General features: G+C 44.0%; 1 protein-coding gene across 3 annotated transcripts in view; it reads left to right on the top strand.

Moving 5' to 3' along the window:
* Positions 1-22,383, top strand: part of VWF (von Willebrand factor) — a 259,921-nt gene that overhangs the window by 97,629 nt on the left and 139,909 nt on the right. For all 3 annotated transcript variants that reach the window (XM_029597268.1, XM_029597267.1, XM_029597266.1), the window contains exons 18-22: positions 416-576; positions 11,242-11,345; positions 11,996-12,134; positions 13,048-13,182; positions 13,532-13,678. In XM_029597268.1, coding sequence (XP_029453128.1) covers positions 416-576; positions 11,242-11,345; positions 11,996-12,134; positions 13,048-13,182; positions 13,532-13,678 — 686 coding nt within the window. The remainder of the gene's footprint in view (positions 1-415; positions 577-11,241; positions 11,346-11,995; positions 12,135-13,047; positions 13,183-13,531; positions 13,679-22,383) is intronic.

A 22,383-nucleotide genomic window follows, 5' to 3' on the forward strand; every position in this document is an offset into this window, starting at 1 on the left:
GAAGGGTTGTAGCTATGAGCCATGATAACTGTTTCCCGCTTTACATATACTCCGCCCCCTGAATACCGCATTTGCAAATTGCGTTAATGGCTGTTAGCGCGATTTGCGAATTTATCTCCCGCGGTAACTCCTTGGAAAATGACCCCCTTAGGCACCCAAACCCTTTGAAAATGGGCCCAAAGCCTTAGCCCTTTCTGAAAACTCTTAAGCAATGTTTTGCTTGTTTTGTCTTTGGGTCGTATAAAACAACAAACCAACAACCGTTGTCCACTGTAACCCTGCTAAAGATCCCCGGACAGTAAAGCCGATGAGAAGATGTGGATGGGGCAAACTAGCTAGGCCGTGCGGTGTTTATCTGCCGTCAGGTTTCATCGCAGTGAGCAGCTCTTCCATTTCTCTCTCTTATGCGCTGCAGTCAAAAGAAGCCTGATGTGCAAGCCGCCCATGAATAAGTTTGTGTGTCCTGCCGACAACCCGCGAGCGGAAGGGATTGAGTGCGCCAGGACATGCCAGAACTACGACTTTGAGTGTATGAGCCGAGCCTGCATATCCGGGTGCATGTGCCCCCCTGGACGGGTAAGAACCAAAGAAAAGGAAGCGACCAGACACTCACGGCAATTTCCTTTTCTTCTTCAAAGGCCCTACTGAGTGGCATTATTCCAGCGTGCTTTGGCTAAGGTGTTGTGGTCGCCGTACAAGTCCGCTTCTGATGTGCTCTTCAAATATGTCACACTGGTTGCTCCCTGGTGTTAGGATTTCATGAAGAAATGCGTATTGGGTGTGGGCTTGGCCCTCAGAAAGCCTTGAATAAATGGAATTACTATTCCAATGTAGTAAACCTCCCAACCGAAACAACCCTAACACCTTATCTATGTAAAGACAACACTGCACACATTACACCAGGCCCTAGAACCCCAATAAAAGCTCTTATTAGGAATCTAGGCTGTTATAGATCCCGACCCAGAATACCTCACCTTGGTCACACATGCAGAACAGTGATTGACCCTGACTAAGTAAATACAGAATAAAGAGATCAGAAAGTATAAACAGAAACGTGCTGAGAAGAGCTGAACTGGAACCCACAACAAGCCAGAATCTACATGCAGAGCAACAATGGAAAAACAGAAATATTACCAATCTTCATTAAATATTAAATAATAAAATCAAGAAATATAAACCATCATAATAGCAAAGTCATATTCATAAAAAGAATATTTTAAACCAGTTAATGAATAGAATATCCAAAATTCCCCAAACACCAATAAAATATTTCAAAACATCTGATGAATTAAAAATCCAATAATTCAAAAATGTTCTATTCCCCCCTCAAAAAAATTAAATATTTTGAAAGAGCAGAATCAAATTACACCCAATAATTAAAACTAATACGGATTTTAAAAAATCTCCTGCTCTCCATATCTGTGATGTTCTGATTTCCAGTTACCCTAAGATTGTTGTGGATTGGGGAAGGTAGGGATGCACAAATGTTTCCTTCTCTTTCTCAAACATACACACAATAACACATTCATTCTTTCACACACTCCTTCTCTAACATACATGGGCTCCCTGTCTCTCAGAGATACATTATGTGTGTGTGCCTGTGAGAGCCTATATGCGACACATGGCCTCTCATAGGTACACAAACATTCACACAGGCTCTCACACAGGCTCTCATACACACACACACACACACACACACACATAGGCCATTTTTACTCATCAGCCCCTATTATACTATACTCTATAATAGGGGCTGATGAGTAAAGATGGCCGGCGCCATCTTTAAAGATGGCGCCGGCCATCCAGTGCTCCTACCATGTGACAGGGGCCGGCCAATGACACGGATACCCTGTCACATGGTAAGGGCAAAGGGGCATCGGCGCCATTTTTTTTTTAGTGCAGCTGATGCCTGGGAACGGCATCAGCTGTTTCCCCCCCCGCAGCCGAACCTGATCGTTAAGACGATCTGGCACACGATTCACTGAGCTATCAAAGTGAGGCACCATTATTATGATCGTACGCATTTTACCACTGAAGTTCATTTCCCAAACCCATATTTTTTCAAGTCCTGTTCCCTTTTTTCACCCATTCTGGATTACAGAATTTTGTGTCATGAATATTTTCCTCCTCAAGTTCCTCAGCAATGTTGCTAATAAAGATATTGATGAGAACTATCTCCAGTACTGAGCCATGGAGTACTCCACTGGCCACTTTGCCTTCTCCAGAGTGTACTCCATTTACCACTACTGTCCATGTCCTGAGGCTCAACCAGTTTCTCACCCAGTTTGCAACTTTTTGGCCTACTCCCATTCCGTCCAGCTTGCTTACAAGTCTTCTGTTTGGAAGAATGGCAAAAGCTTTCTTGAAGTCCAGATACGCAACATCTACTGCAGCCCCCTTATCTGCCACTGTTGATGGTTCATGGGTTGAGCGCCGGTGACCTGCAGCTTTTCTCCTTCGGCATCCTTTGTCAACCCATGTTCGGCATTCTTTAATCTATGTGTTTCAAGAAGCTGCATTGTTTTTTTCTTTACTATTTTTATCGTTTTGCCCACTCTTGATGTTAGACTAACAGGCGTGTAGTTTCCTGTCTCATTTTTCTCCGTTTTGTGGAGTGGGATCACAATAACTCTCCTCCAGTACCTTGGAATCTCTCCGTATCTTCACGGATAAGTCGAACCGAAGCATGAGATGGGGAGAGGAGGTGGAGGGCTGGCACATTCTTTTCTAGAAGAGAAACAGAGTCTGGTGTGAGCCTGAGCTGGAATTTGAGCCCATAGGTAGTCAACTTGTCTACCTCGAATAATGTTAGTGTAATTAATATTATTTTTAGAGCAGGGTCATTAGACATAGAACCGCATGAAATAACACAACTCAAATGCTTCCGATCCAGGTTTGAGTACAGAGAGGTTGTGTGCAGTTAGTGTAGCTGGGGTCAAAAAAGGTTTGGATAAGTTCTTGGAGGAGAAGTCCATTAACGGCTATTAATCAAGTTTACTTAGGGAATAGCCACTGCTATTAATTGCATCAGTAACATGGAATAGACTTAGTGTTTGGGTACTTGCCAGGTTCGTGTGGCCTGGTTTGGCCTCTGTTGGAAACAGGATGCTGGGCATGATGGACCCTTGGTCTGACCCAGCATGGCATGTTCTTATGTTCTTATGTTGCGTGGTTCCTTACAGGTTTACCTGAGCTGCATATGCTTCAGTGCTAATGTCCCTTGGAAGTGGCAGCCCTGCTTTTTATAATTGGAATAAGAAAAAATATAGCCAGTTTCAGGACTATAGTTAGCAAATGGAAGTAGACTTGATGTTAAAAATGAAGGGAAAAGGTCTTCTTGATGATTCGCAGCCCATTGTACGGGCATGGCTTCAGAGCTTTATTCAGCAAATGACTCTGGGCCAAAGATTTTTTTTTTACTTGTAGTGGTTTGGTTTATGCAGGCGCACAGTCCTCCTGCCTTGCTGTCTGCCAGGGTGTTGCATTAAGGACGGTTTCTTTCTGCGGACAGACAGAGCCCATCCAGCTTACATTTGCTACAGGTGCCGTGTAATTTATGGACCCGACCGAGTCCATCTGCTTCTCCGTGGGGGGTCCTGCTTTCACCCACTTTTACAGCTGTGAGGGAAGCTGAGGCACTTACCCAAGGTTGCAGAGTGAGCCCATGACTCCTCCTCCGATATGTCTCAAGAGCTGCCGGATTTCCTTCCTTCGCTGCCTCCCCTGATGCTCAGCTGGGTGAGATCTCATAAACACACAAGCCTGGGACAGAGCAGATCTACTTTTTCCTTCTGAGTTTCCATTCTTTTCACCCGACATTTGCCACAGACGATTGCACCTGCTGTACAGCTCTGACATGAACTGTAGTGCTGGTTCAGAAAAAAACTCTCCTGCAGTCTCCGCACCGATTCAGCTTATTCGGTTTAGAATCCACTTTCTCGTTTGCGGCATCACTAGACACTGTTTTCAAGTTTTCAGCTCATTAAGGATATTTTGCTAGGCAGACCTGCAGCGCTCCCTTCATTCCAGCTCACCTCTCATCGCTTGTTTCTGGGGCACAGGAGCTCTGATGACCTTCCTCACTCACAGGTCACTGCCCTCTCTTCTCACGTCATATCTGTCAATATATTTCTAAAAAACTCCCGAAAATGAAGCTTTTTCCCATTGACAAGCAATGCCCCTAACCCACACAGGCTAAAACATATTTCCCAGGTTGTGCCAAAGAGAAAGGTGCACGTTTTCTGGGCAATGGCTTACTCCTCAAATTAAGGATCAGGAAAACAGCATATGCCAAAAAAAAAAAAGGCTTTCTGAATCGGGCTATCCCAGCACAGCTTCCGATCTTCTGCTGTCTAGATTTGGCACGCATCCTGCACATGATCTTTAACACTGCTACATTATGCCATCAGAGAAGATGAATAATGTTTTCTTCCTGTGAGACTTCTTTCTAACATATTCCTTCCCATCACGACGGCGTCACGGCCTCAGCAGTCCAGCCCCAGCGCTGTGTTGGTTCTGTACTTGAGCAGCTCCCACTGCTAGCCTTTGACTGGCCACTAGGTGTCACTGTAAGACCAGGGAAATAAAGTTTACCACATTAAAAAGAGACACAATTATAAAAGGTGATAGTTTTTTTTATAGGACTAACAATACATTGCTTAACTAGCTGAACGATGATATCTCTGGCTTTTTCTTAGTGATGACTGAGAATAAGAGCATCTGTAGAGCTACTGGACAGAGGGACCATGACTAGAGAAAGATCCTTATCTAGAGGTCTTTGCCTTTGTACTGCTAACAATTACAGGTCCTAGATTTTAGAATGGTAACACTGTCTAATTTTGATTTTCTACTAAGACCTGCTCTTCTGTACAGCAGACACTTTTCTGTCTGTTTTCTACTGACTCATATTCTTCTGTCTTAAAGTATGGCTGCTTCTATTTTCCAATTAGGTTTCCCCTTAATGTATGGCTGTCAGCAGGAGTTTTCTATCCCCCCTAATACCAGTAAGTACAAGCACTCGGGTCAGCTTGGGTGCAATGTAAATTATTTTTTATTAATGTGGTTTATAGCATTACACTACTTACATAAGAACATAAGAATTGCCATACTTGGTCAGACCAAGGGTCATCAAGCCCAGCATCCTGTGTCCAACAGTGGCTTGGCAAGTACGCAAACATTAAACGAATAGATCCCAAGCTATTAATCCTTATTGATTAATAGCAGTTTATGGACTTCTGCTCTAGGAACTTATCCAAACCTTCTTTAAATCCAGTTACACTAACTGCCGTATCTACATCCTCTGCCAATGAATTCCAGAGCTTAATTATGCATTGAGTGAAAAAGAATTTCCTCCGATTTGTTTTAAATGAGCTACTTGCTAACTTCATAGAGCGCCTACTAGTCCTTGTATTATCTGAAAGTAAATAACTGATTCACATTTACCCGTTCAAGTCCTTTTATTATTTTGTAGATCTCTATCATATCCCCCCTCAGCCGTCTCTTCTCCAAGCTGAACAGCCCTAACCTCTTTAGCCTTTCCTCATAGAGGAGCCGTTCCATCTCCTTTATCATTTTGGTCGCCCTTCTCTTTATTTTCCTCAGTGCAACTATATCTTTTTTGAGATGCGGCGACCAGAACTTCACACAGTATTCAAGGTGTGGTCTCACCATGGAGCGATACAGAGGCATTATGACATTTTCCGTTTTATTAACCATTCCCTTTCTAATAATTCCCAACATTCTGTTTACTTTTTTGATCACCACAGCACACTGAACCGACGATTTCAATGTATTATCCACTATGACGCCCAGATCTCTTTCTTGGGTGGTAGCTCCTAATATGGAACCTAACATTGTGTAACTACAGCAAGGGTTATTTTTCCCTATATGCAACACCTTGCACTTATCCACATTAAATTTCATCTGCCATTTGGACGCTCAATCTTCCAGCCTCACAAGGTCCTCCTACAATTTACCACAATCTGCTTGAGATTTAGCTACTTTGCGTAATTTTGTGTCAACCACAAATTTAAGCACCTCACTCGTCATGGACTTTTCCAAATTATTTATAAATATATTAAAAAGCACTGTTCCAAGTACAGATCCCTGAGGCACTCCACTGTTTACCCTTTTCCACTGAGAAAATTGACCATTTAATCCTACTCTCTGTTTCTTGTCTTTTAGCCAGTGTGTAATCCACGAAAGGACATCGCCACCTATCCCATGACTTTTTACTTTTCCTAGAAGCCTCTCATGAGGGTCTTTGTCAAACGCTTTCTGAAAATCCAAATACACTACATCTACTGGTTCACCTTTGTCCACATGTTTAGTCACCCCTTAAAAAAGTGAAGCAGATTTGTGAGGCAAGACTTGCTTTGGGTAAATCCATGCTGGCTGTGTCCCATTAAACCATGTCTTTCTATATGCTCTGTGATTTTATTCTTTATAACAGTTTCCACAATTTTTCTCTGCTCTGAACTCAGACTCACCGGTCTGTAGTTTCCCAGATCGCCCCTGGAGCCTTTTTTAAATATTGATGTTACATTGGCCCACCCTCTAGTCTTCAGGTACAATGGACGATTTAAATGATAGGTTACATATTTTTACTAATAGGTCTGAAATTTCATTTTTGAATTTTTTCAGAACCTTGGGGTGTATATTATCTGGTCCAGGTGGATGGTATACACCCCTTTATTTGGTTCTGTTCATCTGAATTGTCATCCTTGAAAACCATCAAAGCAAAGAATTTTTAGTCTTTCTGCAATGGCCTTATCTTCCCTAAGTGCCCCTTTAACCCCTCGATTGTTTAACGGTCCAACTGACTCCCTCGCAGGCTAGGCTTCCTGATTTGGGTATATTTTAAAACAAATTTATTATGAGTTTTTGCCTCTACAGCCAACTTCTTTTCAAATTCTCTCTTAGCCTGTCTTATCAATGTCTTACATTTAACTTGCCAACGTTTATGCATTATCCTATTTTCCTCTGATGGATCCTTCTTCCAATTTTTGAATGAAGATCTTTTGGCTAAAATAGCTTCTTTCACCTCCCCTTTTAACCATGCTGATAATCGTTTTGCCTTCTTTCCACCTTTCTTAATGCAGGGAATACATCTGGACTGTGCTTCTAGAATGGTATTTCTTAACAATGCCCACATCTGTTGCACATTCTTTATCTTTGTAGCTGCTCCTTTCAGTTTTTTTCTAACTATTTTTCTCATTTTATCAAAGTTTCCCTTTTGAAAGTTTAGCACGAGAGCCTTGGATTTGCACACTGTTCCTCTTCCAGTCATTAAATCAAATTTGACCATATTATGATCACTATTGCCAAGCGGCCCCTCCACCGTTACCTCTCTCACCAAATCCTGTGCTCCACTGAGAATTAAATCTAAAATTGCTCCCTCTCTCGTCGGTTTCTGAACCAATTGCTCCATAAAACTGTCATTTATTCCATCCAGGAACATTATCTCTCTAACATGTACCGATGATACATTTACTCAGTCAATATTGGGGTAATTGAAATCTACACTGAATCTATCTGTCCAATATACAACGAAACAAAGATGCACTTATGAACAATCACGTTGTATCGACATAATTTTTAGTGAAAGAACTATATTAATCACTTGTGTATATATGTTGGACCTTCATATTTCCCGCGGTTTGCAAGTATTTTGAACTTGTAATTTTTACCGCTTGCGGGTCTTTATTTAATCATCGGTCCATAAACATATGCAAACGTTTTTTTAAGTTTTTTGATTTTTAGTAAAAAACGGTACTTCCCTTAGATGAGCGCTATCGCGCTTCAGAGTCCAGGGTCTGGAGTTTAGTCCAACGTGTCCACGTTTCGTGGGCTGCTGCTTCAGGGACAATATGAGATATTCTCTGGTTACTGGTGTATCTTCCACACGACTTTATAGAATTTTACTGGGAGTCCAATTATAATTTCTCGGACCTTACCGCCATTTCCTCTTGTTGTCTGCTCTGGACTCTGAAGCGTTATAGCGCTCCTCTAAGGGAAGTACCGTTTTTTACTAAAAATCAAAAAACTTAAAAAAACGTTTGCATATGTTTATGGACCGATGATTAAATAAAGACCAGCAAGCGGTAAAAATTACAAGTTCAAAATACTTGCAAACCGCGGGAAATATGAAGGTTCAACATATATACACAAGTGATTAATATAGTTTTTTCACTAAAAATTATAAAAATATGTCGATACAACGTGATTGTTCATAAGTGTGGTAATTGAAATCTCCCATTATTACCGCACTACCAATTTGGTTAGCTTCCTTAATTTCTCTTAGTATTTCACTGTCCATCTCACCATTTTGGCCAGGTGGACGGTAGTATACTCCTAACACCATACTCTTTCCCAGCACACAAGGGATTTCTACCCATAATGATTCGATTGTGCTTTATGTCCATCCTGGACATAAAGCACCACCCCGCCACCAAGATGCTCCTCTCTGTCATTGCGATTATAATTTGTACCCCGATATAGCACTGTCCCCATTGGTTGTCCTCCTTCCACCATGTCTCTGAGATGCCAATTAAGTCTATGTCATCATTCACTGCTATACATTCTAATTCTCCCATCTTACTTCTTAGACTTCTGGCATTAGCATACAAACATTTCAAAGTTTGTTTTTTGTTTGTATTTTCATTCTGCTTTTTAATTGATAGGGATAAGTTAGAATTTTTTTAGCTCAGGTGAGTTTTTAGTTACAGGCACTTGGACTACTTTTCTAATTATTGGAACCTCACTGTCGGGATGCCCTAATTCTAATGCATCATTAGTATCCTTTGAAGATACCTCTCTCCGAACCATGTGCTGCTGGGCGACTGTCAGCTTTCCCCTTTGTTCTAGTTTAAAAGCTGCTCTATCTCCTTTGTAAAGGTTAGCGCCAGCAGCCTGGTTCCACTCTGGTTAAGGTGGAATAACTTGCAATATAATTGGTATCTGGATTTAAAATCAATTATAACACAATTGAGGGTTTGTGTTAAAAAGAATTACACCAGTCTTATAGTAGCATCATTGTTTTTGTTGATTATATTTATCACTCTTCAGTTGTTATAGTTTAAATTCTGCCCTGCCTTCCATCTCCCATGTTTTACGCTCCCTGTTTAATGTAACTTTACCTTCTACCTAGATGTTAATTGGTTTCCCCCTGTTCTATTGTAAACCGGTACAATAAGACCTGGTCTTGAGTATCGGTATAGTAAAAGAAGTTAAATAAATAAATAAATAAATATTATAATACAATTTTCATAAACAAGATACATACATACATACATCAGCCAACTTTATAAATTACCTGCCTCCACACACAAACTGAGGGCATTTACAGTTATTTTGTGCATAAAATATCTGTGCATGCTTTCATGAAATACATGTACAAACTATGGGAATCCCTGAATGTAAAAATGTGCCTGTGCCGACACGCAGCAGTGTACTTCTGGGGTGGCTGCCACTTGACGGGTTATAAAATCCAGCCGTAACTTCAGGTGCAGCTGCTCATGCGTGCATGTGCTGAGTTCTTTGCATTACCCTCTTAATGTCGTCTGTATTTTCTCTTGCCCTCTGCCGTGGCATAGCCGACTAACTTTACACTGGAGGCAGGAACCACACTGACTCCCGCCTTCTTTCTTCCCCACCTTCAGCACACTAAGGCGTAGACTGCTTACTTCCAGCAGGGAGCTTCCAGCTTTACCTTATGACAGAAATATTTCCAGAGCTGCCTTTTCCTGGAGACATGGGGCCACCTGTTCCCAGCTGAGCTCTCCCTTTTATCCTGTTCAGCAGAGTCCCACCCACAGTGCTCTCTCTCTCTTGCTATAGCATTTAAGGTGGACCAGCTTATATGCCTGGTCCCTTACAGGTTAAAGAGGGGTGTAGGGCCACTCCTTTACACCCCAACACCTACAGCACTGGTACCAAGGTCCAGACTGACCACTTCTTCTTCTGATGCAGTCTGCTCTGGACAGACATCCTGATGTGGTCTGCTCTCACCTGTCCCTTCCAAGAAAGCTGCCTATTCTCTTTTGAGTCCCTTTAAGAGCCACATTCATTCATACTGCAATTGCAGCAAATCCTCTTTTAATCGTATGATCTTATGGGCTAATTTCAGGGGATGCGCAGTTTGAGAAGCGGTGTGAGAGAATTCTCTGTATCGCTGAAGCAGTTAAGCTTAGATAGCAAACTCCTTTCTTTACACCTTGCTGTCTCTTACTTGTGACTTCTTATTGGTTAGTTCAGTGTTTCCCAACCCTCTCCTGGATGCACACCTAACCAGTCAGGTTTTCAGGATTTCCACAATGAATATGCATGAGAAAGATTTGCATGTCCTAGATTTCCAAGGTATGCTCATGCATATTAATTACGAATAACCTGAAAACCCGACTGGTTAGGTGTTACCTCCAGGAGAGGGTTGGGATACACTGGGTTAGAATATTGCTGTCATGTAGCGCTATGCCCAGGCTTATGTTTGCTGACCAGTGCATAATTCTGCAATGTTTTAGACGAGGTGTGGCCTGTGTTCCAAACCGCTCCAGCCTCATCCTCCTTCCATGTGTGGGAACCTGCCAACCACAACAGCTTTGCTGATATGTTGAAGCACATCATCTAGTGGTTTTACCCCTGTGTTTGCTGTTGCTGTTAGATCATTGGGAATTACTGCCATATCGGAGCTTCCCCTGCATCTTTGAAGGATTTCTCCGGCCTTCCTCTCATATCTCTTCGGGTCTTCGGTCTGACGTCCGCCTGCATTTATCATCTGCATGTCTTATGTACTGTGAGCCAGTATCAGTCAAGGGATCAGAAAGAGATAAATAAGCAGGCTTTCTTAGCACATCCCAGCAACTATTGATGTTTTTTCCTGAATTTCAACACAGCCCAGTTCAAGTTTAACCCTTACAGGGTCATATCATCCCTGGCAGACTTGAATAAAATAAAATTGCCTGTGTCCTGTCCTGCACACGTCCTAGATGTGCTTCTGACTTCCTGATGAATGGTAGCTTCAAGCAGGAATCAAAACCCTGCATCCTATTGTAGCTGAAGCTGAGCATTGCAAGCAGGGGAGGTCTGAATCGGTGTCACGTGTCGCCGACGACTGCTTTTGGCCCAAACTGGTTGCTGCGGTTGGGGCTGAGCCTGGGTGCACGGGTGAAGTGGTAAGATACGGGTTCGGAGAAATGCTATGTCCCTTTGTTCACACTCCTGCATCTCTGCTTGCTTCTCCTGCAGGTCCGGCACAGGGACAGATGCATTGCTCCTGAGAAATGCCCCTGCTTCCACAATGGCAATGCCTATCCCCAAGGTCAAGAAGTGAAGATAGACTGTAATACCTGGTAAACCATTTCTTCTACATTTCTGTCAGTTTTTTTGGAAGCAGAATTTTATAAGAGCGACTGCTTTTGTTATCAAATAGAAACCAGATAAGTTAGTCTACCGTGACGCATGTTCAAAATTTGCCTCTAAAATTAACTGGTGTATATATATTTTTTTTTTTTTTGGGGGGGGGGGGGGGGGGGGGGGGAGCGGTGCTGGCAGAGCAGGGGAGGCCCTGGGGTGGGGGTGGGGGATGCAGGACCTGGGATGAGTTGAGGAATAGAGGCTGGAGCAAGATGAGGAACTGGGGGGGGGGGGGGGTCATATGGCCTGAAGATTTGGGAAGGGGAGTCCAGCGGCAGCACACAGGGCTGTGACCAAATAGGCAGCCAGCATGAAACATCTGGCAAGCAACTGATTAGCTGCCGGGCAGGTCTGACTGCCAAGCTTTATCAGAAAGAAATATACTTGGGATCGTCAAACTGAAAAGGCACAGTAGCAGCCAGAGAGCCAAATCTGAGAAGCATTAAGATGATTCTTTCCGTTTTCCAAAGTTATTTTTAACTCCAAAACGTGCAGAGTGTTGAGCACAGTGAACGTTTTGCTTTGCTTTGCAGGCGGTTGTGTTGCTCTTCCGCTAACCACTCGCTACCTGTTCTTTCTGCTTCAGCACATGTCGGAACCGTAAATGGAACTGCACGGATAACGTCTGCGACGGCACCTGCTCGGTCATTGGCATGGCTCACTACTTGACCTTTGATGGGCTACAGTACACATTCCCAGGAGACTGCCAATATGTGCTGGTGCAGGTAAGGGAAACGGACTTGGAATTCTTACTGCATAAACTGCCAACTCTATGCTCAAATACTTGTATTTGGATCTATTTTGAATAGAGAAATGCATGCAGGTAAAGGAGGGGAATCATCCAAAAAACGGGATAACATAAAAATGCCCAAACCGGCCCATTGGCGCTAGATGGCACTCCCTGCTATAAACTCCTTTCCTGTCTCTGGTGCCTACGTTGCACTTCAACAAGCCCATCTTCACACTAAGTAGCCAAATGGGCCACCAAAAAACAAAATGGATCTTTATCCTGGCAGAAACAGGCTTTGCACATGAACTAGCCGTGGGATCCTCTCCCTTGGGTGATAATTTGAAAAGTTAGAGAAGAGGAGTGAGCAACTCTGGTCCTCAAGAGCACAAGCGGGCCAGATTTTCGTGAATACACATGAGCGTGATTTGAATGCACACCGCCTCAAATGCATGCAAATCTAATCTCTTGCATGTGCATTAGGGATATCCTGAAAACCTAACCAGTTTGCGACCTTCCACCCAGAGTTGCCTACCCCTGGTGTAAGACCTCTACTTGGGGGGTGAGGACGGGTTTTTGAAGTCCTAGGTTTCACTTATCTTCGGTTCCCGGGGGGCTGAGCCAGATGACGGATGAAAGGACCCAATCAGGACATGAAGCAGCCGAAACACTGTAAGAGAAACTACGACCTGTCGATGGAAGCAGACTCTGCTGGGTAGCAGCTGTTCCTGGTAATGCAGTTACGCAACCAGTGCTCACAATGGGTAGGGCAATAATTTGGGTCTTGGAGAAAACGGTAATATCTGATGGTGCTGATAATTTGCCCGTGAGATAAGAGAGTCCAGTCACTGGGAAATGCTCCTTTTACCTTCTGATTCTAACTCCCTGCTGCTATTTCTGTTATGCCTTAGGATTACTGCAGCGGTGTTTCCGGCACCTTCCGGGTACTGATAGAAAACGAAGGCTGCGGCTTTTCCGAAGAGAAGTGCTCTAAACGGATTCTTATTCTCTTCGGAGGCGGGGAGATCGAACTCTTCAATGCCATGGTAGGTGGGTCGTTTCTCGCCCGTCTCCTGTGAACGAGATGGGCCCACAGACATGATCAGTTTATTCTGAAATGCCCGACCTTCAGCTGCTGGCTTCCTTCTGGGCACATCCTCCCTGTCTGCGCGCGCAGGACTTAAAGCGGCAGCAGTACCAGAATAATTTAAATAACTTGAGATTCAATAATAAAATCTGCAATATGGATCTCTCTCTTTTTTTTTTTTGCAGTTGATGTCTAAGGAGGTCTCACTCTTCGGATTTTGGAACGCTTGGGCCAGTTAACCAATCTCATGCCATCTATTTTTTTTCTTTTTTTTAATTAAAGGTATTCTCTTTCTTGCTTCCGCTTAGGTGAACATTAAAAAGCCCCTTGCGGATGAAAGTGACTTTGAAGTGCAGAGCTCCGGCCGTTACTACATCCTTCTGCTGGGCAAGTCGATCTCACTGGCCTGGGACAGGGCCATGAGCGTCTCGGTCACCGTGAAAGAAATGTTCAGGGTATATATGAAGTTCTCAGATTGTTATTTTAAAACATTCATCTGTAGGAGTGTGTAATGATGCCCTGTGAGATAAGACTAAAGGACCTAAATACGTAGAAGCTAGAGGAAAGGAAGGAAGCAGGACCGTTTCCCCGAGGAAAGCTCGTTTGCATGGAAGAGGTCAGAGTACGAGGCTCCAGACTCAGGAAAGCTTTCTTTACTGAAAGGGTGGCGGATGCATGGAATGGACGAGGTGAAAAAACGGTAAAAGGAATTCAAGAGCGCCCGAGATAAGCCCAGTGGCTAAGACACGCGGGGAAGGCCAGAGATCAGCCGGGTGCTGCAGCACAGCACCAGGAATGAATTGGTCCTGCTTCGCTCTGATATTCTCTGGTGGTGCTAGGAGCGGGGTTAGGAGGTTGCAAGAGCAGATAAAGGAAGCAGGGCCTAGCGATACGGCAGGTCATGGGGTTCCGGGCTGTACTGTACAGCAAGGCCTCGGGGACGTGGGAGGCTCAGTGTTTTTTGGGAGACGGCCATGCAGGTCACGGGCCACATCATTGGTGGGGAGCAGCGCAGAGCTTTGGATTAAGTTGTGCACCACCGTGGGCAGATTTTGTATATAGAAATAAATGACAGTAAAATACCAGATGTTATCGGCTCATCTTTTCAGCATGGCGGAAAAGGAAAGAGAGAGAGAAAATAAAAAAGTGACTCCTACAAGAGCTCATGCACCTATGGCTGGCAGATGGGATATATCCTTAGCAGTGTGGACAGGAATAACTGGGCCAATTGGCGTTTTTCTGTCATCTCTACTGTGATTCAGATGCGCTAGGCACCTCACATACAGGCCGATACAGTAAAAATCGCGGGATAGCGGGCGCTCGCCCGCTCTCCCGGCGCGCGCACAGGAGAGTGACCTGTGCGCGCGATTCAGTAAATTAATTTATTTAAATTAGGCCCGGCAGTAAAAAGAGGCGCTAGGGACACTAGCGCATCCCTAGCGCCTCTTTTTGGACAGGAGCGGCGGCTGTCAGCGGTTTGACAGCCGACGCTCAATTTTGCCGGCGTCGGTTCTCGAGCCCGCTGACAGCCACGGGTTCGGAAACAGGACACCGGCAAAATTGAGCATCCGGTTTTCGACCCGCGAGCCGCGGGCTGATTTTAATTTTTTTTTTTTTAATTTTTAACTTTTTTTTAACTTTTGGGACCTCCGACTTAATATTGCCAAGATATTAAGTCAGAGGGTGCACAGAAAAGCAGTTTTTACTGCTTTTCTGTGCACTTCCCCAGCGCCGGCAGAAATTAATGCCTACCTTTGGGTAGGAGCTAATTTCTTAAAGTAAAATGTGCGGCTTGGCTGCACATTTTACTTTCTATATCACACAGGAATGACTAATAGGGCCATCAACATGCATTTTGCATGTTGCGGGCGCTATTAGTCTCGGGGGGGGGGGGGAGGGGGGTTGGACGCACGTTTTTGACGCGCTGTTACCCCTTACTGAATAAGGGGTAAAGCTAGCGTGTTGAAAACGCGCATCCAAATGTGGGCTAACAGTGCCCTCCACCGGACAGGCACACTGTACTGTATTGGCCTGATAAAGAGTCAGGAGCTTAGATCTTCCTAAATGAAAACTTTACCCCGCTGAGGGCCCAAATTTTTACTAGAAGGCCAATTATCAAAGACCTGATTTTAGGCTCCTGGTTTCACTAGTCCACTAAATTTAGGTGGGCAGCTACGGGGGCAGGGTTAGGGCAAGGAAACAAAGTTAGGAGCTTAGCCCTGATTCTCAGCCTAAAACTAGGCAAATACATTGAAGCCCTAAGGTTTAGGCTCCCAAATTTAGATGAATTTTCAGCTGAGAAGGTGACTATCGGCTTCTTTGGTGCAATTTTCTTTTAGGGGTAGGCAAGCTGGTTTTGCTCCTTTCTGAAGTCTCAGTAGAGCATTAGACATTTGGAGGTAAAGCAGAAATCCCAAAATATTTCCATGTCATGTATCTAATGAGAGGGCTGGAAGGCAAGTTGTATCCAGTTCTTTATTACTGTAAATTAATTTGGGACACAGGGGATTCAGATGTTTGCCTATAGTCCACTTTTATAAATTTTACGAATTCTCGGACAGTATGCTGGTTCTGTTTTTTCCCAGACAGGACAAGTGAACATTGAAACTGAAAGAAAAGCTGTAAAACTTAACAAAGCGTCTCAGAACTATGAAAAACTAGAACCTCGCTGCACTCCTCCGCCATCACTGCTTCTCGTTTCCATCCTGCCCCCTATCCCCCATGTCGCTGTCACCCCCGACAGGGTGGCAGTCAGGCTCCCACTGGTGCCTTTCTGATAGAGGAGAAAAACCCAGCGCACCTCGCCCCAGAAGGCTTTCTAAATGCCACCATGGTATAGGATTGTCAGGGGAATCTGAGGTTTTAGCAACCCCCCTCCCCAGAGAAATCAGAAGTGCAGAATTCTGCGATCATTCCATTTTTCATATTTCCCTTGACCCTTGCCAGGCCATGCCATGCTGGAACCCAGCAGCCGTTTAAAATGAGCTTATTCCACTAATAGAGCTACATTGGATGAGGTAATAAGAGCTCAGACATTGCTTTCCCTCTAGTGTGACGCATTATTTTTGTTTTTGTGGGACATGTTTTGTGCGTCGGTAGATACTGCAATGCGCAGAACAACCTGTGTCCTGCTTCACTCTACCCAGACCTCACCCACTATCCTCCATGCTTCCTCTGCTGACATCCACCCCCTCACTTAACTGAGCTCCATGAAGCTGTGCTCTGCCCCCCCAAGAGACATAAAACAATGAAAAAGGAAGACTCGGCCAGCAAGGCAGGGAGGGACACCATCCCTCCAAAGCCAGCCATATTCAAAAGCCATTTAGACAGATAACATAATAGTTATCCATCTAAATGGCTTACCCGGCTATATTCAGCCTTTATCCAGTTAAATCCTAGTTGGCTAAAATGTAGCTGGAGGGTCATTTTCCAAGGTGTTATCACAGGAGATAAATTTGCAAATCACACTAACAGCCATAGTGTTAGCACAGCTAATAGCTACAACCCTGTTCCATCAAGCTAGGTTGAGAGAACGTTGCCCAAATCTCTTCTTGGAGTGAGTTTCCTCACTCCGACGGCCAGCAAATCTTCATGAGAGACCACTGTTCTTTCTGTATGTCTCATGTTGAATGTCAAAGTGGCCCCCAACCCCCTACGCTCATACCTAATCCCCACCTCGAGTTACTAGGTGGCCCTCCGATAGGGATACAAATACCTGTCTAGGGCATAGGCACTATAGCAACTCTCTCTCTCTCTCTCTCTCTCTCTCTCTCTCTCATCTCTCCTCGTCTTCTCACTCTCTCTCTCTCCTTCTCCTCTCTCTCTCTCTCTCTCTCTCTCTCCTCATGTACTGTGAGGATTTGTTGGTTGTTTTATCGCGGTGCACGATGTTTCGTGACGCGATGTTTCCCCACTGCACGAAAAATGCCTTATTTGCATGGGACACGCCCCCTCATGCGTTACCACTGCGATATTGGAAAATGAGGCCCTAAGTCTGGTCAAGTTAAAGAACTCTCCTAAGGTTAGCAGGATAACTAATTAAGATAACTGGCTATATTCAATAATGTGGCTGCACTGTTGAAGATGCCTCTAAAGTTAGCAGGATACGTTTATCTGGCTAATTTTTCTATCCGGATTGTACCTGAGTATAGACCTTGAGATATTTTTTAAATTTCTTGTTTTATCCTAGCCAGTCCTTCCTGAATAGATCATAGCTCGGTATATTTATCAGCTCTCTGTGATAGCTACTACATCTAAATCAGCTTCTTCCATGACAGTAGATCACTGGATGTTGTTGTTCAGTATTAAGGAGCAAGAGGTGAAGGTTCATTCAAAGGCAAGGGTCCAAGGCTTCAGGAAAATTAACTTTCTTAAAATGGTGGAGTACTTCAAGGAGTCGTTAACTGGATGGGAAAACCAGTGGAGTGCCTCAGGGATCTGTATTGGGACCCTTACTTTTCAATATATTTATAAATGATCTGGAAAGAAATACGACGAGTGAGATAATCAAATTTGCAGATGACACAAAATTGTTCAGAGTAGTTAAATCACAAGCAGATTGTGATAAATTGCAGGAAGACCTTGTGAGACTGGAAAATTGGGCATCCAAATGGCAGATGAAATTTAATGTGGATAAGTGCAAGGTGATGCATATAGGGAAAAATAACCCATGCTATAATTACACGATGTTGGGTTCCATATTAGGTGCTACAACCCAAGAAAGAGATCTAGGTGTCATAGTAGATAACACATTGAAATCGTCGGCTCAGTGTGCTGCGGCAGTCAAAAAAGCAAACAGAATGTTGGGAATTATTAGAAAAGGAATGATGAATAAAACGGAAAATGTCATAATGCCTCTGTATCGCTCCATGGTGAGACCGCACCTTGAATACTGTGTACAATTCTGGTCGCCGCATCTCAAAAAAGATATAATTGCGATGGAGAAGGTACAGAAAAGGGCTACCAAAATGATAAGGGGAATGGAACAACTCCCCTATGAGGAAAGATTAAAGAGGTTAGGACTTTTCAGCTTGGAGAAGAGACGACTGAGGGGGGATATGACAGAGGTGTTTAAAATCATGAGAGGTTTAGAACGGGTAGATGTGAATTGGTTATTTACTCTTTCGGATAGTAGAAAGACTAGGGGGCACTCCATGAAGTTAGCATGGGGCACATTTAAAACTAATCGGAGAAAGTTCTTTTTTACTCAACGCACAATTAAACTCTGGAATTTGTTGCCAGAGAATGTGGTTAGTGCAGTTAGTATAGCTGTGTTTAAAAAAGGATTGGATAAGTTCTTGGAGGAGAAGTCCATTACCTGCTATTAAGTTCACTTAGAGAATAGCCACTGCCATTAGCAATGGTTACATGGAATAGACTTAGTTTTTGGGTACTTGCCAGGTTCTTGTGGCCTGGATTGGCCTCTGTTGGAAACAGGATGCTGGGCTTGATGGACCCTTGGTCTGACCCAGTATGGCATTTTCTTATGTTCTTATGCCTCTAGATCTGGGACATCATTCCCCATACTAGGAGCATTAGTGTACAGAGCTTCCCAAATATTGCCTTTTTTTTTCCCCCCATATTTCCCATTTCTATCTGAGTATTTCATGTTTTACTTACCCTTAGGGGATGGTAATATCTGGAAAGCTCTGTACACTTAATGCTCCTCGTATGGGAATAAAGTCCCAGATCTAGAGGCAGTCATGGAAGAAGCTGATTTACATGTAATGGTTGTCACGGAGGCCTGGTACACAGAAAACCATGACTGGGATATAGTTATACCCGGCTACAATCTATTCAGGAAGGACAGGGTAGGAAGGAAGGGAGGAGGCGTGGCATTATCTATAAAGAAAGAACAGTATTAAAGCAACAGCATTGCTGGGCTTATGAGGTAAGGAGGTGGCACTGTGGGTTAATCTGGAAAGAGGGAATGGAACATTATTTATACTGGTGTGATATACAGAGTAGGGATGTGAATCGTTTTTTGACGATTTAAAATATCGTCCGATATATGTTAAATCGTCAAAAATCGTTAGAGGCGATATACAATAGGAATTCCCCCGATTTATCGTCAAAAATCGTAAATCAGGGGAAGGGGGAGGGCGGGAAAACCGGCACACTAAAAAAAACCCTAAAACCCACCCGACCCTTTAAAATAAATCCCCAACCCTCCCGAACCCCCCCAAAATGTCTTAAATTACCTGGGGTCCAGTGGGGGGTCCCGGTGTGATCTTCCACTCTCGGGCCACGGGTGCGTTAATAGAAATGGCGGACAGAATTTCTAAGAGTTTTGGATATTCAGTGGCTGGTGTGAAACTGCACCCTTTGGTGAAGGCCATCCCCGAATTCGAAAGCCAGGGGCTGAAGGCCCGTGTGTCTCCTTTCTAGTCCAGAGAAGGAAGAGCAGTGCCAGCATCACCCCAGAGTGAGATTTTTGGCTGTGAAGAGAGGTTTTTGAAATGCAGAAGGTGCCTTTTTTTTAATGTTGTGAAGAGGATTTTGATCCATCCCTCCTCAAAGGGAAGCCGGGCTTGCAAAGCTGGTTTCCTGGGTATATCAGACTTTTCCCTCTGAGAAGTCACATCTACTGGAAGAAGGAAGAACCCACCTGGAGACCCTCAGTAGGGACCCAGGACACACAGAGCTCTGGATTCAGGTAGGATTTTTCTGGGCTTCGTTGGTGTCCCTAATATGATTCCCTGCGCACACTGGGACAGTTTGTACACTGAGGAGAAACGTGGCAAGCTTTAGCCCTGAGATTTGAGGAAAGGACACAAGCACAGCATCAGAGAGATGCCGTAAATATTCCCACTGTACAGTTTCTTTTGTGGAATAGTCTTTGGACACTGATGGAAGTTTTGGAAATAATCAGTAAATTTTATTTGAACATCCAGTCTGTGTCCGGCCTGTTTGTCCCAGCATCTAATGTGTCTACATAGAGTGACACACACATAAGGAAAAGCACACCATCACCAGGGCCACGAAGGACCTCCTTAAGTCCCCTAGAAAGAATCCATCCTTTGGGATCGGCAGGAAGTGGAGAAACGCCTGATAAGACAGCCCCAGATACTATGTTCCTATATGGCCCTAGGAAGAAGTAGCAAACCCACATAAAAAGGGGTACATTAGGGATGTAAGTAAAGAGGCCCTTAAGTTTTTCTAAAGAAGCAGCTGAAAAGGTGAGGGAGGAAAGGTGAGCATTCGTAAACTACAAGAGACCGCAGAAAGAGGAAGGCAGGCGACAATATCTGGAAAAGCTAAGAGAAGGTGAGAAAGTAGTCAGGAATGCAAAAATTCAAATAGAAGAAAAAATAGCAAATACAGTAAAATGGGGAACAAGACTTTTTTTTATAGATCTGTCAGTGATAGAAGGAAGTGCAAAAGTGTTATTGTGAGACTCAGAGGTGAAGGGGAGGGATATGGAGAGGATGATGAGGAGAAGGCAAAATTGCTTAACAAATATTTCTGTTCGGTGTTTACTGTGGAAGGGCCCGGAGCAGGACCACATAAAGCAAACACAAATAAGACAGGAAGTGAGGTAAAGCTCAATCGATTTTCAGATCAGTGTGTTCATGAGGAGCTAACTAAACTTAAAGCAGATAAGGCTATGGGTGAGGATGAGATACATCCGAGGATACTAAGATATGTCCTGGCTGCTCCACTGGTGACCTTTCCAATGCTTCTTTAGAGTCAGGAGTAGTCCTGGAGGACTGGAAAAGAGCGGATGTGGTTCCAATTCATAAAAGTGGAAGTAAGGAGGAGGCTGGGAACCACACGTCAGTTAGCCTGACCTCTGTGGTGAGCAAACTAATGGAATCGCTGCTAAAACAGAGGAGAGAGCAATGTTTGGAAGCCAATGGATTGCAAGATCCGAGGCAGCAGGGTTTTACCAGAGGTAAATCTGGTCAGATGAGTCTGATCATTTTCTTGGATTGAGTGACCAGAGAGTTGGATCGAGGGAGAGCACTAGACATAGTGCACTTAGATTTCAGTAAGGCCTTTGACACAGTTCTGCATAGGAGACTTATAAATAAATTGTGCGCCCTTGGCAGGGATCCTGGAGTGAGTGACTGGGTCAGAAACTGGCAGAGTGGGAGGCGACAAAGGGTGGTGGTAAATGGAGTTTTCTCTGAGGAGGGGGGCGTTACTAGCAGTGCACCTCAGGGATCAGTACTTGGACCTGTTCTTTTCAACATTTCTTTGAGCGACATAACGGAAAGATTGTCGGGAAAGGTTTGTGTTTTTGATGATGATACCAAAGTCTGTAACAGGGTGGACAACCAGGAAGGTGTGGAAAATATGAGGAGGGAACTGGTAAAGCTCAAGGAATGATCTAAAGTCTGGCAGCTAAGATTTAATGCTAAAACATGCAGAGAAATGCAATTAGGATGCAAAACCCCAAGGGAAAGGTGCAGTATTGGAGGTGAAATTCTTCTAAGCACAAAGGAAGAGCGGTATCTGGGGGTGATTGTAGCTGATGATCTTAAGGTGGTTAAACAGGTGGATAAAGTGATGGTAAAAGCCAGAAAGCTGCTTGGCTGCACCGGGAGAGGAAGGGTCAGCAGAGAAAGGGAGGTGACACTGCCCCTGTATAGGTCCCTGGTGAGACCTCACTGGGAATACTGAGTACAGTTCTGGAGACCCCACCTTCCAGAGGATATAAACAGGATGGAGTCGCTCCAGCGTGTATCTGCTAAAATGGGCAGTGGTCTTTGTTCTAAAGCTTATGGGGTCAGAATTAAAGATCTAAACATGTACACCCTGGAGGAAAAGTGAGATGGGGGAGATATGATAGAGAGATTCAAACATCTCCAAGGTTTCCATGCACAGGAGGTCAAACTTTTTCAATGGAAAGGAGACTCTAGAACGAGGGGTCATGGAATGAGGGTGAAAGGGGGTACACTCAGGAGTAATCTTGGGAAATATTTCTTTACAGAGAGGGTGATGGATGCATAGAACGGCCTCCCAGTGGAGGTGATGAAGACAAAACCGGTATCTGAATTCAAGAAAGCATGAGTTAAATACAGGGGATCTCTGAGGGAGTGATGGGAATTTAAATGCTAAATTAATTGGGTAGATGGGCAGAATGGATGGGCCATATGGTCTTTTTCGGTCGTCATGCTTTTGTTTCTGTCAGTGGCTGAGCATTAAATTTTCACAT

This window comes from Rhinatrema bivittatum, chromosome 4, assembly GCF_901001135.1.
Source record: "Rhinatrema bivittatum chromosome 4, aRhiBiv1.1, whole genome shotgun sequence".
Taxonomy (NCBI): Eukaryota; Metazoa; Chordata; class Amphibia; order Gymnophiona; family Rhinatrematidae; genus Rhinatrema; species Rhinatrema bivittatum.